General features: G+C 27.0%; 2 protein-coding genes across 8 annotated transcripts in view; one reads left to right on the top strand and one right to left on the bottom strand.

Moving 5' to 3' along the window:
• Positions 1 to 8,084, top strand: part of LOC141530230 (apoptosis-resistant E3 ubiquitin protein ligase 1) — a 57,891-nt gene extending 49,807 nt beyond the window's left edge. For 4 of the 7 annotated variants that reach the window (XM_074247240.1, XM_074247239.1, XM_074247238.1 and 1 more), the window contains 13 exons: positions 36 to 192; positions 428 to 633; positions 1,564 to 1,763; positions 1,871 to 2,108; positions 2,637 to 2,806; positions 2,892 to 3,069; positions 3,156 to 3,367; positions 3,431 to 3,697; positions 3,766 to 3,841; positions 3,899 to 4,188; positions 4,834 to 5,148; positions 5,295 to 5,557; positions 5,628 to 8,078. In XM_074247240.1, coding sequence (XP_074103341.1) covers positions 36 to 192; positions 428 to 633; positions 1,564 to 1,763; positions 1,871 to 2,108; positions 2,637 to 2,806; positions 2,892 to 3,069; positions 3,156 to 3,367; positions 3,431 to 3,697; positions 3,766 to 3,841; positions 3,899 to 4,188; positions 4,834 to 5,148; positions 5,295 to 5,557; positions 5,628 to 5,730 — 2,675 coding nt within the window. In that variant the 3' untranslated portion in view covers positions 5,731 to 8,078. Of the gene's footprint in view, positions 1 to 35; positions 193 to 427; positions 634 to 1,563; positions 1,764 to 1,870; positions 2,109 to 2,636; positions 2,807 to 2,891; positions 3,070 to 3,155; positions 3,698 to 3,765; positions 3,842 to 3,898; positions 4,189 to 4,833; positions 5,149 to 5,294; positions 5,558 to 5,627 lie in introns of all 7 variants that reach the window. The other 3 variants (XM_074247234.1, XM_074247235.1, XM_074247236.1) reach the window with 2 other exon arrangements.
• Positions 8,085 to 8,317: 233 nt separating this feature from the next.
• Positions 8,318 to 12,702, bottom strand: LOC141529837 (uncharacterized). The gene is made up of 6 exons (XM_074246552.1): positions 12,238 to 12,702; positions 10,909 to 11,326; positions 10,088 to 10,279; positions 9,149 to 9,291; positions 8,908 to 9,072; positions 8,318 to 8,766 (listed from the first exon to the last, which is right to left on the bottom strand). Exons 1-6 carry the CDS (start codon positions 12,573 to 12,575, stop codon positions 8,604 to 8,606), a joined length of 1,419 nt encoding a protein of 472 aa, XP_074102653.1. The 5' UTR covers positions 12,576 to 12,702; the 3' UTR covers positions 8,318 to 8,603.
• Positions 12,703 to 15,142: the final 2,440 nt, after the last annotated feature.

Below are 15,142 nucleotides of genomic sequence, written 5' to 3'. Positions count from 1 at the left end.
GGAGCAAATGAAAATGTTATTTATCTTTTGAACAGGAATATCAAGTCTGGCAAGTTGCGGCGAAGTTGGGGCAATACCGGAGTTGCCAGCCCAAGATGAGGAGCGCTTGCAAAGAGCAGCACGGCTGTTACAACAACGACTAGTATTACGGCAATGGCTCAGTGATCACGGACTCAGTTCTTATTACCAAAAGTAAGTTTTACATCGTCTTATGTTTGCATCACCAGCTCACTATAAATAATTAATTAATAATAATAATATTAAATATTAATATTCTGGCAATCGTTATCCTTTCAGTTTTCCGTCACATATTCAAAGCACGTTGAGTTAACTTAAACTTAATTAATTGTGAATTATTTAGCGACGGGATGATAAAGACGACGAAAACTTCTATTATTAATTTATTAATGCTCTAACTTGGTTACAGGCTAATGCAGATGGATGTGTTATCCTTGGAAGATGTGTACTGGGTTGAGGATAATGAAGCGCGTAGTACTCTTGGGAAAGATCTCCCAAGGTGGATTCAAGCTCGTCAAACTTTGCCGACATCCAAAGATGATCTTGAGTCACTGAAAGCCGATTTATGGAGCTCAGTTGTTAAAAACAGCCAACATCAAGATGCCTGGACATGGGGTAAATTTTATTTACTAAAAATTTATTAAAACTTTTTAGAGTAGAACTGGGATTTTTCGCAAACACTTTACAAAAAATAAATTGATTTTCGTGTGGAGTTTTTTCTTCTGTCAACTTTTAATAAAAACAATAAAAATCCCGAAAATAAAGTATTACAATGACATGCTCGATATTTGCTAACAAAAAATTGAAATTTTCATAAAAAAAAATAAAAAAACAAAAAAAATAATTTTCACAATTTAATTTCGCATCAATTGAGTGATTGTTCATATTTTTATCACAATCTCTAAGATTTTTATTAACAAATTTACACAGGGTTCTCACTAAAATTTCAGTTACTATGTAACATGGTAATGGTTACCATTCTTCACAGGAATAAGTTCTATTCTTTTCTCTCCGTGTATAAATATACTGTACAAATAATAATAGAAAAGCGTGAAATGTTATGGAAAATGTCAGGAAATCATACTATCGACATATTGGAACCAGCCGTGATATTTACGCATTAATACACAAATCATACATGCATGCATTTAAACTCTTCGATTTCAATTTCGGCTTAAACTTTTTTAGACATCATACCTTTAGCTCAGTCAAGTAAAATGGTGTAAAAATACTCAATTTTTCTTCAATAACTTAATTGTATTAGTGAATTCAAAATTTACTTGATAAAGTATAAAGTAACTTTAAAACATATAATTTATATTTAAATATATGTACATGTTCTACAAAACTTTAATATTTGCACAAATGAACATACATAACGTACTGATAACTTTTAGTCAATGATAACAATGTTCCGTCGAGTGTTGTCGTTTGGAAACAATTAAAAAGTTCATAATTTAATATTTGTAGAGTTGATTGATGACAGAATGAATAATTAAAAAAAATCTAAAAACGATATTTTAAATAAAATTTATTTAATTACAGGAGGGATGCTGGTGGTTTCAGTATCAGTGGCGGGGCTGGTTACCCTTGCGGCGATGACCCAGCCAGCATTGGCACCAGAAGCGAAGCATTCACTCCTTCAGTATGTAACTGGAAAATATTTGCTTCCAAGCAATTGCCGTGTTCATTTCGAGTGGGAGGAACCGCAGTTAGTTGGAGAAACTATGACGTTTACTGTTAAAGTACGCTTTTTTTTTTTTTTACTCAATCTTGGAAATTTTTTCATTTTCCTCTCTAAAATTTATATAAATATTAAATAATAATAAAATATATTTTTTTTTCCTTTTAGTTTTATCAACGTAATGGACAACCCTATCCAATCTGCGACAAAGACAATCTGATAATAGATGTTTCTGAAGGTACAAGACGTGTAGCAACCCTAATAGATTTAGGCGGAACAGATCCGTTAGCGGCTAATACTGCTGTTGTTAAATTTACCGTACGACATGCTGGACTGTATCGTATAGCTGTGTTAATTGGTTCTTGTCATGTACATGGCAGTCCTTTTCTTAAAAACTTTCTTCCTGGTACGTGTAATTTTCTTCTTTCTATTAATTTAAAAAAAAAAATTAAAGTCAAAATGAAAATGTTTTTTTTTTATATTAAAAAAATTTCTATTATTTTTTAAATAATAGTATAATTTTATAATAAACTAGCAACCTTGCAGTCACTATGTGACTGCCGTGAATTATGAACTATAAGTAAATAAAATTTTGGTTATTCTCTTAATAATATAGATGATAATTAATTAAATTATTAATCGTATTATGAATTATAAACTCATTAATTACAATTATGATTAATAAATACTTTTCTATAGACATCAAATTAGAGATAAATAAATACTGAGTCGTGGTTGTCATATGAAATTGTGGTTGCCTTTGTGCGATTTGATGGCTTAATATTTATTATATATATATATATATATATATATATATATATATATATATATATATATATATATATATATATATATATATATATATATATATATATATATATATATATATATATATATATTTATTGTAGTAATTATTATTTTGGTCTGGTAACAGGGCCACCGGATCCCAATAAAACAGTATTTGTACGGCAGAGCTCAACTGTAGTATGCACAGCTGGAATCGCGCATTCCATGACAATAGAACCCAGAGATGAATACGACAATCTGTGTGTATTTAGCTCTACAGATCATCCCACTGACGGCTATAACGTCCATATTACTCAGGCAAGTTGATTGCTTCCATTAAAATATTTTGTTTTTTTTTTTTTCTACGGCGGATTATTGGGAATATATTGATTTTGGATACCAGATTGGGTGTACAGAGGAAGGTCAAGCCGTGGTCTGTAATATTCAGTTGGAATACGACCAACCGAATCAGAGAATCCGATTAAAAGTTGGATTTCCAAAGGGTGGCTGTTATCACGCAACAGTAAGTCTCGCAGGACTGCAGCTGCACAATGGGGATTTTGATATCATCGTACTTGATAGTATGTTTTCATATTTATAAATTCTACTTCACTAAATTTATTTATTACGATTTATTATATTAATTTTACTAACTACTTAATTTTAGGTTCTGTAGCAAGAATGGTACATAATAACGTTGCTTCTAAAGATCCAGATATTTGTTACGCTGCTAAATTATTAGGGATGCAAGGTGAAAGATTTTCAAAACCTAAAAAAGTTTTTTGTTTTATATCACCAAAACAATTAACAATAAAAGAATATCTTTTGAAATTTATACCTAAGCGTCTTGTTACATTCAGACTTTGCCCGTCAACTAAGGTAATGTTTTTTTTTTTAATAATTTTATTCAATAAATTAATTAAAATAATTTTCTTCCTACAGTTTCATTTTGATAATTCAAATAATGAATATGAAGGCTACGATTCATTTTCAATAGACGACGGTTGCCAGCCACCGGTAGAATTAATATCCCATTACCGTGATGTTATTGCCGCAACATTTACCCTATTTTTACTGAAAAATATCGGCGGTAGTGAAACATTTGCAGATAAACAAGATTTTTTTTACCATGAAGTTAGAAAGCATCATCAAAAGCATTATCATGAAAAACTTACTATCAAAGTTCAAAGAGATAAATTATTAGAATCAGTAAGTTTATTCACTGAGTTGATTTTATCAGCTAAAAAATAAAAAAATTCATTTGAAAATTGTTTCAGTCAATGAAAGCGACAAAAAGCTTTTCAATAAGCGATTGGTGTCGGAATTTTGAAATCACATTCCAAGGAGAACAAGGTATTTATTATCAAGTAATAAAATTTTCCATTGAAGTAAAATAATTTATTTTTAAAGGTGTTGATTGGGGTGGAGTAAGGCGTGAATGGTTTGAATTGATATGCGCAGCACTATTTGATCCAGGAAATGGGTTATTTGCATCATTCGGTGAATCACAACAAGCCTTAGTACATCCTAATAATAAAAGATCTCAAAATCTCAAGTGGAAGCATTACGAATTCGCAGGACGTATTGTTGGTAAATGTTTGTACGAATCAGCTCTTGGTGGGTCTTATCGTCAGTTAGTTAGAGCTAGATTCACACGTTCATTTCTAGCACAAATAATAGGCCTTAGAGTTCATTATAAAGTAAGTTAGTGCTTTTTATCACTTATTATATTAATTATAATATCAATATTGCCATTTTAATACGTCGGATCCCACATTTAGAAAATTTTACAGTAGAAGATAAAAATGGTTAATTTTTAACATTGATTAAACGGAATTCAACGAATGAAAATATTTATTTAAAAATAGTTATTAAACTAATTGACCTTTAAGGAGCACAACTAGTGTGAAATTAAAAGAAAATCTCTCCAGTTTTTTTTTATCTGATAAAAAATCGAATTTTGGCAGGCCAAAAATGACAAAAATTTTGGGTAAATGGAGGATCTTTTTTTTTAGCCCCGTCGGAAATCGCGTGTAACTCGAAAAATATTTAATTTTTTTCTTTTAAAATTTTACTATGTATTCTCAAAATGTTTATAAATATACCCTCAAAATTTCAAAACAATTGATACAGTAGTTTTTTTTTTAATTCCTAAAAATCGCCTTTTTTTAGGCTGCCCCTTAAATTTAAAATTTTTTTTGTATAATATTGTTAGGATTTTATTTTCAAAAAAAAAAATTAATTTGTCAAATTTTGTAGGACACGGCGTATTATAATAGCAGTATCGATATAATGATGATAATAATAATAAATAGGAACGAATAAAAAACCGAATTTCATTGCAGTATTTTGAGCAAGATGATCCCGATTTATATCTAAGTAAAGTGAAGTACATTTTGGAGAACGATGTTGAAGAAATGGAGTTGTTTTTCGTTGAAGAAGAGTACGACAGAGATGGGCAGTTGACGAAAGTCGCTGAATTAATACCTGGTGGAAGTAAAGTACGTGTTACAAATGACACTAAATTACGTTACTTGGATGCTCTTGCACAGCATCGACTTGCAAGTTCTATCAGAAATGAAGTTGACTCATTTTTACGTGGTTTAAATGAACTTATTCCTGATAATTTACTCGGTATATTTGATGAAAATGAATTGGAGGTAATAATTAATATCTACAGAATAAAATTAATATATATATATATTATATATATATATATATATATATATATATATATATATATATATATATATATATATATAAAGCTTAAATAAAATCGTTTAATCATTTTATTTAATTATTACAGCTTTTACTTTGTGGTACTGGCGAGTACAGCGTAGCAGATCTTCGTGCGCATCACGTAGTAAACGGCAGCTCTCCGGAATTTTTACGCGTACTAGACTGGTTTTGGACGGCAATTAGTAACTTTACGCAAGAAGAGATGGCCCGATTGCTCCAATTTACAACTGGATGTTCGCAATTACCACCCGGAGGCTTCCAACAGTTAAGCCCACGATTTCAAATCACCGCTGCTCCAACTTTTGCCAATTTACCCACTGCTCACACTTGGTAGTGTATTCTTATTCTAATTGGTTGATTTTAATGTCTGTATTTTAATTGTTGTTACTTTTATTTTCAGCTTTAACCAACTCTGCCTGCCTGATTATGAATGCTACGATCATTTTGAACGCGCTCTACTGCTGGCCATCAGCGAGGGAACTGAAGGTTTTGGCATGATTTAAACATTTTTTTATTTTAATATCATTCTTACTTGTGTGAGACTTACGCCTGGAACATCTGATGTCTGGCTGTTGTTTTTTATGAATAATTTCCCTTCTAATTACTGCAGAGAGCATCCAGTTTTTACTAAACTACATTTTAACAACGTCAAACTCAGCAAAAAGTTTGAATAATTTTCAATGAAGACATTTACATTTAAATTATTAATTTATTTCTTCATTAATCTACTTTAAAAATACCTCTTTTTAATATTCAAACTTTTAAGTATAAAACAACTAAGTATTCTAAGCTACATTCTTTCTTGAAAATTTTTAAAAGTCAAGTATTTATTTATATTACTTTAAGGAACTAAATTCATTTTAATTTTAATAATTAATCAACTAAACGATCAAAAATATACGATCTAGTCGCATTGGCCAATGAATAATACTAGTCACTGAAAAAAATACTCATTTCATATTTTACTATGAATTGTTTAACAATAATTTATTACAAAAATAATTCTTCCAAATTTTTTTTTATTTAAAAATGATCATATCGCGTTCCATAAACCATAAGGGCGTATACCAGCAAAAAGTCCCAGTAAAAAGCCCTAAGGACGTATAATGAAAATTCTGTTTTTTTTTTCTTTTTTTTTTTTTACCAAGTCCAAAAAAAAATTTTTTCTTAAAAAAAAAAATTTTTTTTGGACTCAAAATGAAAAATAGGATTTTTATTATATGCCCTTATGGTTCCCGGGTGTCATAAAGGTGCCCTTATGCCATCAGTAACGCGATATGTAATAAGAAGTATTTTTTTTTTCAATTTATAAAAAAAAAATCAGCTTCTTTAATGAGCAAATGTTTACCATCCATTAATTTTTTTTCTCAGTGTGTAAAAAACAAACGTTGAATGGACTTATATTAATTTTATATTTTAATATTAAGAAGAACAAGTGTTATTAAAATTATGTTTCGTTACAGTATTATTGATTTTTGGTATACTTGTGCTTTTTTGACTGCGTAGTGATAAATGAAAAAAAAAAAAAAAAAAAATTAAAATTTGTCAATGTGACCGATGATTACTCTGATATTTTTTTACATTAATCTTCAATGAGCCTTTTGCTCTATTATTATTTAAAAATAATAATAAACAATAGCACTGAATAGTGTATTCGTAGCCTAAAAATTGAATAGCAATCTATAAAATAATTTTGTTAATTAGTATGTACGAGTAGTCTTGAGAAAGTAATTTAATAAATAATAATTAACTAAATACTCATTGAAATGTTGGAAAAATAATTGATACTCATTAAAATTATAAAATAGACGTGACTTTTTACTAAACAATTTCTAATGCTCATTGAATTTAAATCTAATAATAATAATCATAATAATATAGATAATATAGATTAACATGCGCCGTAAATAAAAATAAAAATTTATTGGTTAAAAATATTGTAAAATTATAATCATAATTTTCAATAAAATTGTCACAAACTTTTTGTAATAGCTTTTTGAGGCTGTATAAATAAAATCTGTAAGTAATGTACTTATAGATTAACTTGTACTTAATTAATGATGAATTAGTTAATTGATTGAACACTATCTTTATAATCAAATCAAATAGGCTGATTAGAATGTTTATATGATTAATATTAATATTAATAATAATAATAATAATAATAATAATAATAATAATAATAATAATAATAACAGAAGGCTGTTTTACTTGGTTCTCTCCGTCTCTTAAGGGAAATGACTTTGGCCTGCTGTGATCACTAACCGCCTTGTTGTGCGGAGTGGTCCAGCAGTAACGGATGGAGCTCAGGCTGGGCCCTCGGAGAATCGGACTCCGGGGATAACCCCCCTGAGCATTTAATAACAAAATATTAATAATAATAATAATAATAACAGTAATATAATAAAGTATTAATAATAATTATTATTAATAAAAAATAATGATAATGTATCGTCAAATAATGGCTGTTCAGTACTTGGTACTAATTACCACTATTGGTACTAATCCAATATAGGTAACAGAATAATGAATAAATAAAAACTAAATAATCAATAGTTTATTATTCAAAATCATGTTAATTGATAATATTTTTTGAAATAGAATGTTTATAAATTTGTTTAGCTCCATAAATTAATATACAATGTGAAACATAATTGAACAATCGATAATACTGTAAGCTTATGGTTTTTAATGTTCTAATAGATTGGGTTTTTTTTCAATGACGTACAAAATTACTCTAAATACTACTAATAATTAAAGTAATAAGTGGTGATAAGTTTATTTATCTTATTTTATTGTCTGTAATTAATACTCTCCATTCGAAATTTTTTAAGATTCCATAGTATTGCGAATAATTAATTTATTATGTTTTTAAAAATAAAACTATATGATTTATTAACTAAAAAAAAAATGTAAATAATTTAATGCAGAGAGTAGTTGTTGGAATTAATAAATGAAATAATTATTTTATATTAAAATAATTATTTTATAGATGAAAAAAAAAATAATGAATTGTTATTCTTATTTATATAAATTATGTATATTTCATATTTTTAATTATCTTGTTAACTATACACGTATATAATGCTAGTTTAAAAAAATTAATAATAATTGATGCATTAGTAATTTAACTAGCTCTGATTTCTTTAAAAAGCCCAAAAATTTTTTTTCGTTTTTTCTCATAAAAAAAAAAAAAATGTTTCTATTTTAACTCTGACGTTGATATATGTGCGAAGATTCTATAGTTTAAATCGATGGTGGCTATTTTAAAACCTTGCATTAATAATGTTTAAAATCAATTCTAATTTGTTGTTTGTCATTAAAAAATTTAATTTTTTTTTTTTTAGTTGTGTTAAAATTATATAAAAAAAATTTTTTATGGGCGCGAAGGAATTCCGCCGAATGCTAAGAATGAAAGAGTACGTAAAATAACTTGCGGTGCTCTTACAACACTTCCTGCTATTTGCAAAACTTTACTACTCCATCCACATACTTGGCTTTGTTTCAGTAATTTTTCTCTTAACTCACGAATTTCAGTCCTGCGTATTATTTATAAAAATTAATATTATAATCATAAATTTATTAAATATAATTTTTAATTATAACTAATAACATTAATTTATAATAATAATAATTGTTGTTATTATGAACTAATAAATATTTATTTAAAGTTTACTCACAACTGAGATCTATAAACAGATTCAATCTTACGTAACGCAGCTTCGCGATCACTCAACTGTATTTCGAGATTACTTATCCGCAAGCTCAATACTTTTTCGCGATCCTCGCTGACTAATAAAAATTTTTCCGCTTCTATTTTCTTTTTTTCAATACCCTCTAGATTCCTAAAATTTCAATTTATAATCGTTAGATCATAAATCATATCTTTAAACTTTGTCACCAATTATTCAAAAAACAAACTTGACAAGTTGTTGCTTTTCTTCTTTCAAACTTTCAACAATAGCCATGTGAATATTTAACTTGTTTGTCAACTCTTCTACATTGTTCTCAGCTCTCTCCATCCGCTCCTCGCGTTCAGTTGAAATTTTTTCATACATCGCAAGCTTTATAAATCAAAAAAAAAAACTGATAATTAAATTTTCTTCTCACTAAACTGAAGAAAAAGTTTAATTTATTTATCTCGACTCAACAAGTTAAACTTATTGATAAAAAAAAAAAAAAAAAAAAAAAAAAAAAAAGTCTGTCCTCTATAAGAAAGTTTTATATAAAAGGAAAAGACATATCGATTTCTAGTTTGCTTCAGTTATAGCGAAATTGGCATTACGCGAGTTTGAGTCATCAGGCGAATTATTACCGCATGAATCATCCCTTTGCTATGTACTCACGCGTACATTGAACTTAAAGATACATTGCCCTTTAAGTACATTTTATTTTAATCGCAAAATTAATTACAATTCTTTATAATTATTAAAATAATTCATAAAAATATTTTTGTGAAGAATTTTTTGGTAACAAAAAAATTTGCTACTCATTATTTAAAATTTTATGGTTTAAGCGATAAATATTTGTCGAAACAATCCTAGATCCTAGAATCGCGAGTGAATCATCAGTTCGTAGAACTCAGAAGCACAAAGCTACCCTACCACCCACCCGTCCACAACCTAGTCACTAAATCTTGAGTACAATGCGCCCTGGTATCTACCTACCGCCAATATGACTCACCACATTAACACACTAACACAATCTTGACGATCAATTTCGTCGTTAAAAAAAATAGGTCGACTTAATGCAACATCAATTCATCCTCAATATTATTCAATACAACTTTTACTCACTTTAATTGTAACTAAACTTACTTAACTTTTAATTAACTAAATAATTTTCTTTAAAAACCTGTACCTTATCCAATAAGATTTGCTTGTCATCTCTCAATTTTAATAATTTTTCTCTGTCTTTCATAATCTGCGTATCAACAGCGTTTACCTGATTTTTGGTACTTAGTAATTCATTTTTATAGTTTTCAATTGTAATTTTTTGTTCTTCAGTTACTTGATTTAGGGAATTCAAATCACTTTTTAATTTTTTATTTTCCTGTAATCAAATTATTTACTTAAATTGAAGATTTCTTAAAAATATTTAAATTCCAAATTTGGTAAAGAAAATTTTATTCTAAAAACCTTAAAATTTGGTCACAGGAATTCAGGACAATAATTTCAAACTACGTATTGTAATTTCACGAGATGACACTGATGATCATCACAGATTATACTCGGTGATATCTGCGGTGAAAAAAAAATTTCAGATAGTAGCTAAAAAAAAAAAAACAGATTATACTGCGTGATATCTGGATTATACTCGTTATAATCTGGATTATAGTTACCATTTATGATTAAGGTATAATTGTACTACGAAATTTTTTAAAAATATTTTTGTATAATTCCTGTGACCAAATTTTAAGTTATTTAAATTTTTTGGACGTGATTAAAATTTCAAGATTTTCTAAAATTTTACGTAAAAATGTGCAACAAAAGTAAATTTTCTTTATCAGTAAAAATGCAAGTATTTTATGTTTAATCACAAAAGACAACAAAGATTAATAATGTTTATACAATCACATAAAATTGAATAAAATTTTCTTAGTAAAGACCAATACATTCAATAATATGAAGGTGTCGGTTTCAAACAAAAAATGAAATTATGAAAACATAAACATAATTTACATTAGTAAGAGTTTCCTTTTCTTTAGTAATACTGTCAAGCTGTATTTTAGCGCGATGAACTTGGGCGCCAAGTTTACCGACCCGGCTATTCTCGGTGTCCAGTAATCGTCTCAATACAACAATCTGCAATTGCAAGTGATCTATTTGCTGACGTAGCTGTTCAATAATCCCATTAAGATCGATTACTTCCTCACGCCTGCGTCTCCATGCATTAATTATCAACGTGTGACAAACAATGCTTGCGGCTTTCTTCTTCATTATTACTTCTAAATCTTTGCTATTGCTCTCATTGTTATAATTATTGATACTATTAATATTAATATTACCATTACTGGCATCTAGCCAAATTTTTTTGGACACATCATCTAAGCTACAAATTTTGTCTCTGTCCATGTCAAATATGCTTTTTTCTTCTGGCCTGATACATTAAAATAAACATGAAAATTAATTTAGCAGATTTTTGATAATTTATTAATTTTTTTAATAAACTAACCTTGGCAAAAAAAATGATGTAAAAATTTTAATAAATTAAAAATGCAATTTTCTTAAAAAAATTTTTCAAGAAAAATATACTTGTTATAAAAAAAATTAAAAAATGGTTAAAACTGTTAACTTTAATGTCATAAAATGATCAATAATCAATATTTTTTATTTTGGTCAATAAATCCGAATAAAAAATAAAATGATAAAAAATATTAAATGGTTGTAAAAATGTCAACGATTTTAATTTTTTTATTTTATTAACACCCTGAAGCGATGATATAAAGGAAAGAAAATAAACTTTCACAGTTCACAGCTTGTATTTTCATCTAATCGTTGAGTTTGGTAGTTAAAAAGCAGCCTAAGAAGAATCTTTGAAGTGGTTAAAATAAAACAAAGCTAATAAAATACAAGCGTATAGTGTATACAAATATAATAATTATACAGCACGGCTATACCAGTAAGAAGCATCAAGAGAATACGAGGACACTCTTGTCTCATTTGCTGAAACGTATTTAATATTGCTATTTATAAAGCAGTATAAAAGACAAAATAAAATTATACTGAGTTTGCTTTACTTTCTGGTTTAACTGTTGCTGCCTGAACTTTTACTTTTAATTTATTTTAACTTCTCGAGCTTTATTTAGCTTTTATTTTTCTCTTTTTCGCTTGTGTTCTACCACGCTCTATGTTAATGTCAATTTTTTTTGTTCCAGAGAAAGATAAAAGTTATGAAAAATCGTTGACGTGTGCTAATCATTTACACATGTCACATCTACCACACATTTTTATTTACTCACTCGCACTTACTTGAATAAAAAATATTTAAATATTTATAGCTAAATTCACCTATCAATTAATCTGGTATTCATTTTAGCAGGCGACAATTCAATTAACGAAACGCTTTTTCTCGATTCATAGCAAGTGGGTCCACTAACGCACGGCAATTGACAATTTTTGACATCTTTCTTTATCGGTCTTGGGACTTTGTTTCCTAAAATCCTGACAGAGGACTTTGAAGGTAATCTTTTAGGACACTTGACAGGTAATTGAGTTCTACGATTCACACTTTTAACCAATTTTTTTTCAGAATTTATTTTGGTATCATTTTTAAATTTATTTAACTCTGACTGTTGTGGGATGTCGGTATTTTTGGAGACACTAACTGCTGTCGCTTTTTGTTGCATCCTAGTCACTTTATTTACTTTTTTATTATGTAAAATTGTCGAATGAGCTTTAAAAGTTATTTATTTTTTGTCTTTATATGAGTGTATACATATACTCATATTTTGTCATGACGACAGATTTAATCAACAGTTGAATTACTACAATTTTTTTTTTTTTTTTTTTTTTTTTTTTTTTCATTATAATTCAAATACTTTAAATTTATTTAAATTATTACTGTTCTCGCAATTTAAATCAATCTTTAGTGATGAGCTTTATCAAAAAAATTTTTTTTTCAAATTAACTCATAAGAATATAATTAAATAAATTTAAAGATGGGTTTTTTTTTTAATTTAATTTGGATAATTAAAATTCTTAAAACAAAAATAAATTTACAGGGAATTTATTTTTTATATCAATCAAAGTGTGTGAATCATGTCTCTTAAATTACAGCATTAAAAAATGGCCATATCAATCGACGTGTGAAAACTCTTCTTAAAATTTTTTAAAAATAATAATTAGTATTTTGGTAATGGGTCAATCCAATTTTTGGCCATAACTAGGTAAATAATTATCATTTTATAATTTTTTTTAATTTTTGTTTTACGGCGCATTTATGATAAAAAATGTCATAAAAAAAAAAGATAAAGATTTCGATAGTTTTTTGCCTTTAAAAGTTGGAAAAAAAATTGGCCTTCATGTTTTTGGATAAAATTTATATTTTATATTTTTTTGATTTTTTTTAAAAATAAATAAAAAATCGACTGATTTAAAAAAAAAAATTGATCAATTTGATTAAAAAAAAAAAAAAATTAAAATTAACATGGCCCACACGGAAAGAACAAGATGACACTGGATATCATCCCAGATTATACGGAGTGAAAAAAAAATTTCAGAAAGTAGCTAGTATAACCCAGATTATAATGAGTATAATCCAGATATCACAGTATAATCTGGATTATACTAGCTACTATCTGAAATTTTTATTCACCACAGATATCGCGGAGTATAATCTGGGATGATATCCAATTATCTTAATTTTTAATCCTTATTAAATCCTATTAATTATTTAAATCTTGAAGAAAGGCTTTTCTTTGCAAATCATTCAGAATTAATTGATCTATGTTATGAAAACATATGTATTATATATTTTACACATTAAAATTATTGGATCTATAAAGCATAATTCCAATAAAAATTATATTTTCTTATAGGTAATACCCAAGACTTTTAATATTATTCTTTTTATTCTTTCTACCAAGTAAATGATAATTATGATTACAATGTGATAAAAATTGTAACAATGGGTAAATCCACACCATAAATTATATTGTGTATGAGATAAATATATTTATACTAAAATATATTCGGTAAAATCGGTATTTAAGTCGGTAAGTACATAACTTTTATTAATGAAATGTCCCAGGTGATTTAAATCCGACTATTAATTGATTTTTACTTATGCAATTTAACATTAAAATTTAGAGTATTTTTATATTTAATTATATCATAAACTTAAATAATTTATTAAAAAAATTTACTTATCAATAAAAATTATTTATTTACATACAAATTAATAATCGATATAATAAATCAATTGATTACGAATTTTACTAATTATATCACTAATATGAGACGTATCATTAGTGAATATTAGGGAATTGTGGGAAAAACCGTCAATTGAAACACAATTAATTTTTTTTACCGTCAATATTTAATATTTTAATCAATTTAATAAATTATTTTAGAATTTACAGTTTATCGATTATAAATTAAAAAAAATTTCTTCGAAGAATAAAGAAACTATGGAAGTAAAATTCATCATCAATAAGTATTTTATTACTTTTATTTTTATTTTTAAAGTCACAAGACAAGAAATTAAAAATTTTCGATAAAAAGTAAGTTAATAAATTATTAACTTCCGTATCTAATCTTTCACAATTAATAAATCGGTAGTTTGTCAACAGATTAGAAAATACAAGTTCAATTAACTTGTAATATCACTCCAAAAATCGTACATATTTTTTCGCTGTTTCATAAAATAAATCTTTATAACCGAAAGGATGTATAAACAATGACCATCGTGGAGTGAAGAAATTTCTTGTCGAGTGACATTTAAAATTACATAAAATAAAAATTATAAATTCATTACGCATTTCAGGACCTTTTCATTATTACATTGACGTCAATCTGATGAGTGTGAATTTATTTTCTCCCGCCACGGCTTTTTTTTATCTAGAACAGAAAAAAAAATTAATTTTCAAAATTAATTCAATTTAATTAAATTTAAATATGCAATCAGTTGCCGCTATAAAACTATTTGTTTATTTTTAAGTAAAACAATTTTAAAACACTTGTAAGTAATAATTTTAATTTAGTATTTTTTATTTTCTCAATTAGTGATTTAACTACAAAAAAAAACCCAAAAATTATAGGTTAATTGGTGTCGTAAATAACAAATAAATTTCACGATAAAACTTAAACATTAATGTAAAATTTTTAAATTAAGTTTTCCCGCTTAATACTCAACAAAATAAATCTGACCTTGAAACAAATTACGTGATGTTCAAACAGATTACATAGATTGAAA

This window comes from Cotesia typhae, unplaced genomic scaffold, assembly GCF_013202065.1.
Source record: "Cotesia typhae breed Kobodo isofemale line unplaced genomic scaffold, CoteBio_Ctyphae contig_48, whole genome shotgun sequence".
Taxonomy (NCBI): Eukaryota; Metazoa; Arthropoda; class Insecta; order Hymenoptera; family Braconidae; genus Cotesia; species Cotesia typhae.
This window is presented reverse-complemented; position numbering and strand designations above follow the sequence as displayed.

Bases quoted from the DNA above. Each gene is read 5' to 3' on its own strand.
- LOC141529837 (XM_074246552.1), bottom strand. From the start codon at position 12,575: ATGCAACAAAAAGCGACAGCAGTTAGTGTCTCCAAAAATACCGACATC. The intron at 9,292-10,087 runs GTACAGGTTTTT...TGATTTATAAAG, and splicing joins AGCAAATCTTATTGGATAAG to CTTGCGATGTATGAAAAAAT. The intron at 9,073-9,148 runs GTTTGTTTTTTG...TTGAAATTTTAG, and splicing joins GAAAAGCAACAACTTGTCAA to GAATCTAGAGGGTATTGAAA.